Raw genomic sequence first — 8,280 nt, 5'->3', positions numbered from 1 at the left:
CCCTTCTTTTCCTGACTTCTTCAGCAGATTTGAGTCTCACCAGTGTCCCTGCCCTCCCACCCTTCATTTCTGTGCATATTATCATTGCTGGCTTTTTTATCACTTTTTGCCGTGATGTGCTTGCCATGCCTAAATTATGCCCAATCGCCATTGGGGATATACACCCGTTTTTTTTCCCTCACAACTGCGTCCGTCTGCGCGAGGTGTATTTTCCAAGCTGGCTTGGTCCAGGAAAACTAATCTGACGTTCCCAAGTGGTTCTGTATCATGGCCTACGATATAAAACTCGTCATCGATGCTAGCTCAACTCGCTCCATCCCCGCAGCAAAGTTCGTCTCTCTATTGGGCAAGCTCTCTTTTGCTGCGCAGGCGATTGTTCCGGGCGGCACGTTTATGCGCAGATTATGGGACACCGCTAAGTTCAGCAAGGTACCTCGGCATTACCGCATTACCTTGAGCAGCGACTGTCGTAAGGACCTTCTGTGGTGGCAGGAGTTCTTAGCTAGTTGGAATGGCAAGTCGTTCTTCCTGTACCAAGCCGAGACTTCCAGTACCAACTGAGGTCTATACACTGATGCTAGTGGCACCCTTGGTTGGGGTGCCTATTATGCCAACGAGGGCAGGTGGATGTACAGCCGCTGGGAGCAAGACACCATAGACCTGTCCATTGAGTACAAGGAACTGTTTCCTATTCTCGTCGCGTGTGCCACGTGGGGACATATGTGGTGCCGGTTTCGCATAGCATTCCACTGCGACAATCAGGCTGTGGTTGATTGCATGGCTTCGGGCACGTCAAAGTCCCCACCTGTGATGGCCCTCATCCGCAAACTGTTCTTTGTGTGTGTAAGGCACAACTTCTGTGTCGTAGCCCGTCATGTGCTTGGCAAGTCTAATGCAATTGCAGATGCCCTCTCTCGTTTAAAAATGCAGGAATTTCGGATGCTCGCCCCGCGGGCTCGACAGGGCCCGGACACGCCAGTTCCCCTTCCCTCCTGGGACTAAGCAGCGAAACAGCCCGATACGCGTCCCTTGCCATTGCGCCATCTACCAGGGCAGCATACCGTTATGGAGAACAACGCTACCAGCTGTTCTGCCAGTTATGCCGATGGGATCCGTTGCCGGCGACAGACAGTATGTTATCGAGCTTTGCGGCCTACTTGGCGAGATCTGTGAAGCCAGGTACAGTGGCCAATCACATCTTGGCCGTTCGTAATCTGCATCTCGAGTGTGGCATGGATGATCCTACGACAGGCGCTAACCTGCTACCGCGCGTGCTTAAGGGCATTAAGAGATTGAAGGGCACTGCTCCGTCCATGACTCATCTTCCACTGACAAGTGATCTGATCCAGTCAGTTGTGGACCGGTTGCGGAATGACCCGACTTCTACTCCAGACGATCGCGTAATGCTGCAAGCCGCAATCCTGTTGATGTTCCACAGCTTCCTGCGGTGCGCTGAGTTTACTGCAAGCGATCACGCAACTTTCGACCCAAGATTTGATGCTGCCGGTGATAGTGTGAAGATCGCGTACCATGTTGATAAGCCCGCGTTACAGTTTGTTGTGAAGCGGTCCAAGACGGACCCGTTTGCCAGAGGCATGATCTTAAACATGGGGCCAGCAACGCCACAATATTGTCCCGTTGCTGCCATGGTCGAGTACTTGTCACGCAGTAAGCCGCCATTGTTGCAGCCATTGTTCCGGTTTAAGTCAGGCGCACCGCTGACTCGCCGTCGCTTCACTGCTAAACTGAGAGCCCTCCTGCAGTTGTCCGGGGTGAGTAATGTGGCTGATTATGGTGGCCACTCTTTCAGGATTAGTGCGGCGACAACGGCTTCTACAAACGGCGTTCCTGTGTGGAAAATCCGTCCTATGGGTAGGTGGCAAAGTGACTGTGTTCTGAGGTACATTTGCACAGATCCGTCGGACTTGCTGTCTGTTTCTATGACTCATCACATTGGGCCTATTTAATTGCGTGATGTTCCCTGTATTCATGTGTGTGTTGCATGGACTCTTGGCGATGGCCTCATTGATTCTATATTTCGTGCTGAGTCAATGCACGAACCATTATTGCCTCTACCTTACTTCTCACCTTCCACTCTGGGCGACCTCTCGCTCCCCTGCTGTTTGCACAACTGCGCTCGTGGCTTCTTCGGTGCGGGAATTGCCGGCCATTATGGGCAACGCTCATTTCCGGCTATTCAGGGCCCTCGGTCGCCGTCCCTCGGACGCAGACACTTGTAGATACTTGGCTCCGCCAACATTCTGCTTCGGCAGTGTCTACCTTGCCGACCCTGAATCCTCTCTCGTAGATACTTGGCTCCGCCAACATTCTGTTTCGGCAGTGTCTACGTATTTCTTTCCGTAGCCTCTCACTCCGCTGGCCGGCACTCTACCGTACCGCAAGTTGCTGTGTGTTGTAGTTAATGTAGCATTATGGTGATAATGCAGACTAATGGGTGCACGCAGCTTTGTGCTACCGCTCAATCTATGCTGCTATGTTTGATAGTGCTGCTACTGTATGCTCATGTTTTGCTGCTGGCTATGGTCTCTGTGCGGCTTGGCACTCTGCATGATATTGAATGCATCTCTCTACGTGACATTGAACGTGTCTCTTTACGTGGCGTTCATGCGTGTCGCTCGCCTCCGATGCGCGGCGTTATGATGACGCTTGCTTGTAGCTCAACGTGGATGGGTGTGGCGGCGTTATGATGACGCTTGCTTGTAGCTCAACGTGGGTGGCATGTATCGTTGCATGTCTTGCTAGAGTTTGCTCTGCTATATATCTTCGATCCGTTCTGTGCGACGATCATTCTTGCTTGCTCGTAGTGTTTCACCCTCCCACCTCCCATTTCTCATCACTAATTTGCTTTGATAAAGTGAATAAACGGGGTGTTGGCCACGCTCATTTCCGGCTACTCAGGGCCCTCGGTCGCCGTCCCTCGGACGCAGACTCTTGTAGATACTTGGCTCCGCCAACATTCTGCTTCGGCAGTGTCTACCCGGCCGACCCTGAATCCTCTCTCGTAGATACTTGGCTCTGCCAACATTCTGCTCCGGCAGTGTCTACGTATTTCTTTCCGCAGGCTCTCACTCCGCTGGCCGGCACTCCCCCGTACCGCAAGTTGCTGTGTGTTGTAGTTAATGCCAGTATATGTGGAGCGAGAAGCGAGCAGCTCACGGAAATCAGTTGCACCGGTAGGGTGACCGTATCCATTTTCAACTTACCAGTATCACTATTGGCGTCGGACTCTGCATTGACTGACCCAGACGTCCCTCGTTCCGTCGAGGCAATGGGGTTTTGGCACCAAATTTTCATGTCAGGACTCGCAACATCATCGCATCTCCAACCAACAGACATGAACGACATTAGAGAGGTTCCGGAGTACGATTTTTCGTGTTAAAATTCGTAGAGGCGATACGGAATTTTTATAAGTCGTCTTCGAGCAGTAAAATGCACCGCAGTACGGAACTTATGTGTTTGCCTGCATTGCCTAGATTACAATACCAAACACGTCATATCCCCACTCTTTGCATTTTAATTTTAAAATTTGTACCGAAATCAAAACTTCCCGCGGAAAATCGATGTTTCTCGTGCCCCATTTGTACACAAAAATCTTTCGGCATTCGATGACGCAAAATCTTCATACGAAACATGGTACCATGGTTCGTATGAAAGCCAGTCCACATGGATTCTCCGTGCCGATCGTCTTAAGTACGCGTGGAAAATATCCGTAGCGTCCATACGGAGTTTGGCACGGAAAATCATACCCGGAACCTATCTATTAATTTGTTGTTGTTGTTTATTTTACTTCGCAGATTCTAACGGGCAAGTTGCCCAATAACAAGAAAGCGAATGCAAAGAAAGTAATAATACTAATAAAAGAAATAACCGGGGGCAGCAGAAAATGAATAATAGCTTTAAGAACTCAGACGGTGAGCCAAGGAACAAATTTACAAACATTCATTAATGATTAGGAAAGTTTCTTTCTGAATAAAGACCCAAATGGAACGGAAACAGGGCAGGTGCATCTACAGGCATCTGTGCACAAAGATCATGCATTAAAATGGCGACCACAACTTTCATTGACGTGGAATGGTGGAAAAAGGAACTAGTGAAGCCACAAAATAGAAACGCAGAAGAAGTAGCAGTAAGGAGAGCGAATCGCTAAAGTGCACTAGCCTACAGCTAGCCTAGTACTGGCTGTAGTTAGTGATCACGTAGTCACGGAGGCAAGTGATCACGTGCACATATACATCATACCAATACGTTATCAGGGTCATGCATAACAAAAAAAGAAAGAAAGGAAAGTCCCGCTCGAGCAAAACAAATCAAGAGCGCGTGACTTTACTCACGGCACGAAAACATAACGAAGAATTTGTTTGAGAACGAAATGCAAAGACTAGAGAAACGAAGACTACCTCCGAAGCTACTTTGAAGTGGAATGGAGTCAATCCTTAGAAATGAAGATAGGGAACCAGAATTCTGCTAACCCAAGCGTGGAATCAGGCACAATGTAAGAGAGAGAGTAAGAGAGCACAATCATTGTCATGGTATACACGAAAACACTAATGTTAATCATCGTCATGTAATGCAAAATAGAAATGAGTTAGTCCGAATTTATTTTTATGTATTTTATTGCTACGTTCGCTCGCGACAAAGGTTCGTGGGAGATTGAGGGCCTGCTAACAAATCCGAGAGCGGCTCAAGAATGCATGCACAATCCGGGATGAAGCGTCGGTAGAGATTTACTAAACCCAGAAAGCGAGGTAGAGAGCAGAGTGAGTGTCTGGAGCAGGGTAGTCCACCATGGCCTTGACCTTCTCTGCCAGTGTCTCAATGCCACCGCGGGCAGTGGCTTTGACATTGTGACCCAGGAATGTCACGGAGGGCTGCATGAAGACACACTTGCTTGCAATGACCACCAGACCATACTCTGCCAAGTGATGGAAGATGGTCTTCAGATGCTTGAGGTGTTCTGCTGTCGAGCGACTCACTACCAGTAGAATATAGACAGTTGACAGTCAAGCCAGGAACGAATAGAGGCCACCGCTGGGCAGGGCAGCTTCAAGATGACGCCTCACCATGTTTCAACACTGTACCAGGGACAAATAACAAGAGAGAGAGAGAAAGAGAGAGAGAGAGGGGGGGGGGGGGGGAAGGGAGCAGAGAGGGTAAGAGATTGACACGCAGACACACCAGCAGGCCGACAGATATGGTATTCTGCAATAAAAAGACAGGCAGAGACAGAGGGGGAGGGGGGATTTTAGAAGGGAAAACGGTTTCATCTCCAAATTAGGTTCCCGCCCTCTATTCGAAATCTATAATTTTGCCAGTTCAAGTAATCCTTGGAAGCAGAAGAGTTTTTCCCAGCCGTGGTGCGACTCACTGTGAATTGGAAACTTGTGGTCTGGCTTGAGAAAACATGGTTGTGGCAAATGGGATTTTGGCTTTGACCTCTGGTGGCTCTCATCTATCCTCCCCCCTGTTGAGGAGCTGCATCTGACCGCTGATCATGGGTGTTGGGGTCCCGCGGAAGCGCAGGGTTGTAGTGAAAGGGGGGAGGGGTAGGGGGACACAGCCCCCCCCCTCCCCGCCTACTCTGTTTGCTCACGCTTCAGTGAAAAAGTGCTGCCCGTCCTCATTATCCGATTTCTGTGTTTCTTCATGCCATTCAATGAAAATGCAGCCGATAGTCAGTACTACATTTGTACAGGGTTCATAAAGGCACATCTGTCTGGGGTGAAGTCAGGCGTTCGATTCTTACGTTACATTTCGCGTTGCAAGACAGTTATTTGGAAAATGGGAAAATCGGTTACGGGGTAACTGTTTTCCCTGCCCCCCCCCTCCCCCCTCCCCCTCCTCCTCTCTACTATTTTGACCTGGCTATAACAAAAAGGCGGTTCAATGCTGAGACGACAAGCTAAGGTGCAGGCAGGATCCCAGCACAGACCGTTCATCACTTTCTCAAACAAACTTGACCACCGGTGACAACCCCCCCCCCCCCCATCACCCTATCCCTTCTCCCTAGCCCCGACCCGGACCATGTCACCAAAATACCGTATAACAATGATATGAGTCATTCTTGGTTAACTCACTGGAATGTTTTCTCAATCCTTTTCTTCTTTTCGGGATTCAGGTCTAGCGCAATCTTCTTCAACTCGGCCAGGGTGATTTCACGCGTTGCAGCTTGGTCCACGGCCCACCTGATAACACCTTGCATATTATCCGGTATGTTAGTGGTGCCAAGGTCGTTTCTCACGATAAAGTCTTGCATGTCGTCTTTGAAATCGTTGCTGTATTCTGGGTCAATCAGTATTGCAACGGCTTGGGCAAAGTCCTCTGGACACACAGGAGAACAAGGAGGGAAGAGAAAGAAATACAGCATTTCTCAGAGACATGTCGGTAGCCTATTCACGTTCCCAATTCATGGCCTCACACCACAGCAAGTCTAAGGACAGGGACTACAAGTTACGTTATAATGTATATAGTCCGGTTCCAAGTCTTTATTTGCTACAGTAAAGAGGTGATAGGAACTTAGCAAGTAGCAAGTAGGAACAACTAAAATAACAACAAACAATGTAATGTATTTAGAGACACAGATATCTGGATGCGGATTATACTCCGGAAAATATGGTGCGTGTTTTGTCTTCGATTCTACATAGATAGGCAGCAACATACTTACCACGTTTAAGGCGGCTGATGCACCGTTCCATGCTTCGGCTGAACCTTCGAAAGTCAGAAATTTCTGACAAAACTTTCAGTCTGAAAGAGGACAACATGAAAAGACAACATGAAAAGGCGTCAGATGCCGCTTCTTTACGGATGGAGAGGAAAACTCAGATTCACCAATTACAGTTTATGGGCAAAGTTGAAAACCCATTTTCTGCATCAGTGTTGCCCTGTTTTCCACAACTCGTGTTCCCAACTCACTGTGGTGTACAGCACAGTTGAAGCAATCCTCTTCAAGTCTGGACTTCATCATGATACATATACCTGTCATTGCACAATCATGGTCAGAGAACTCACTCACTGGGCCGGCCTGACTCATTATGTTCGAAATGGTGCAGTACATTTCACTGAACTTTACCTAGGACTGATTCAACGGTTCTATACTTCATTGTAGAGCAATGCATGAGTAGAACTTACAGTGGTGAAGTGGATAGGAAAGTACAACAACTTCCATCAGCAGCGTGATGCTCATGGCCTGATACATTCAACAGGAAAGAACAGAAAACAGAATATAAAAACTATCCATGTCTCTGTGCAGACAAATTTGATTATAGGAATGGGTATAAATTATAAACTCATTTCATAAAAGTTAAGCATAACACACATTCCCAACCAGTCATGTATTCACTATCCACAGAGACAATGACTCTTTTTTTTCGTACAGAATCTCCTGCAAACTGAAGTTCTCTTTGAGACCTGAGCAAGCTCATAAATCAAATGTGCCTCTAGATTCAAAAAGGCGGCTTATGTCATTTTTGAGCATTTTGAGTGATCTATACCATGGCATTGCTGTATCCCAGCAGATCACTTTGTAAAAACACCTAGGTCTAAAATTGTTATGTTTCACAGAGTTATAGATGTTTCACAAAGTGAGTTATACATGTACATCACTTTATGCGGAAAACACACACAACTTTTAAATGCCATTTTTCTCAGTACTGCGTGAAACGACATAAGCGTGGATGTTCCCAAGTTGTACTTATTGTAGTGTTGAGATACCCAATTCAAATAAACCAATACAATACAAAACAAGAATAGAAAAAACCTCTTTTTCCGATCTAGAGGCTCAAGTTGTGTTGCAAGATAGTTTGAAGTGGACATTTGCACACAAGTAAACTAACACTAGCATACAGGGAGCACACATGGTGTATTGAGCACATTCAATTTTACCAGCATCATCTTGGCGAGCGGCAGTGGACGGACTGGCTTGATCAGAGTGTGACTGGCTGGCGGAAGGAACGCTCTCTGCCGAGTCTGATTGAACAGTAGAGAAAGTGAATTAAGAAACTATCCATGTCTCTATGCAGAAATATTCGATTATAGGAATGTGTATCAAATCATAAAGGTTAGCATAACACACATACCCAACCAGTCATGTGTTCATTATCCACAAAGAAAAATATTCTTTTTTTCTTATAGTATCCCATGCAAACAGAAGTTCTCTTTGAGACCTGAGCAAGCCCATAGATCAAATTGTGTTGCAAGATAGTGTGAAGTAGACATTTGCACACAAGTAACTAGCAGTAGCATACAAGGAGCACACATGGTGTA

The 8,280-nt window shown here is 47.3% G+C and overlaps 2 protein-coding genes across 2 annotated transcripts in view; one reads left to right on the top strand and one right to left on the bottom strand.

Annotated features, from left to right (window-relative positions):
• Positions 1 to 1,133: 1,133 nt before the first annotated feature.
• On the top strand, positions 1,134 to 1,967 carry LOC135813075 (uncharacterized). Its single transcript, XM_065326293.1, has one exon. The coding sequence runs from the start codon at positions 1,134 to 1,136 to the stop codon at positions 1,965 to 1,967; it is 834 nt and encodes a 277-aa protein (XP_065182365.1).
• A 1,814-nt stretch (positions 1,968 to 3,781) lies between these two features.
• Positions 3,782 to 8,280, bottom strand: part of LOC135813074 (uncharacterized) — a 39,597-nt gene continuing 35,098 nt past the window's right edge. Inside the window, exons 12-16 of the mRNA XM_065326291.1 lie at positions 7,900 to 7,983; positions 7,147 to 7,204; positions 6,683 to 6,762; positions 6,096 to 6,339; positions 3,782 to 5,093 (exon numbers count right to left, since the gene is read on the bottom strand). Coding sequence (XP_065182363.1) covers positions 5,078 to 5,093; positions 6,096 to 6,339; positions 6,683 to 6,762; positions 7,147 to 7,204; positions 7,900 to 7,983 — 482 coding nt within the window. The 3' untranslated portion in view covers positions 3,782 to 5,077. The remainder of the gene's footprint in view (positions 5,094 to 6,095; positions 6,340 to 6,682; positions 6,763 to 7,146; positions 7,205 to 7,899; positions 7,984 to 8,280) is intronic.

Source organism: Sycon ciliatum, chromosome 3 (assembly GCF_964019385.1).
Source record: "Sycon ciliatum chromosome 3, ocSycCili1.1, whole genome shotgun sequence".
NCBI lineage: Eukaryota > Metazoa > Porifera > Calcarea > Leucosolenida > Sycettidae > Sycon > Sycon ciliatum.
This window is presented reverse-complemented; position numbering and strand designations above follow the sequence as displayed.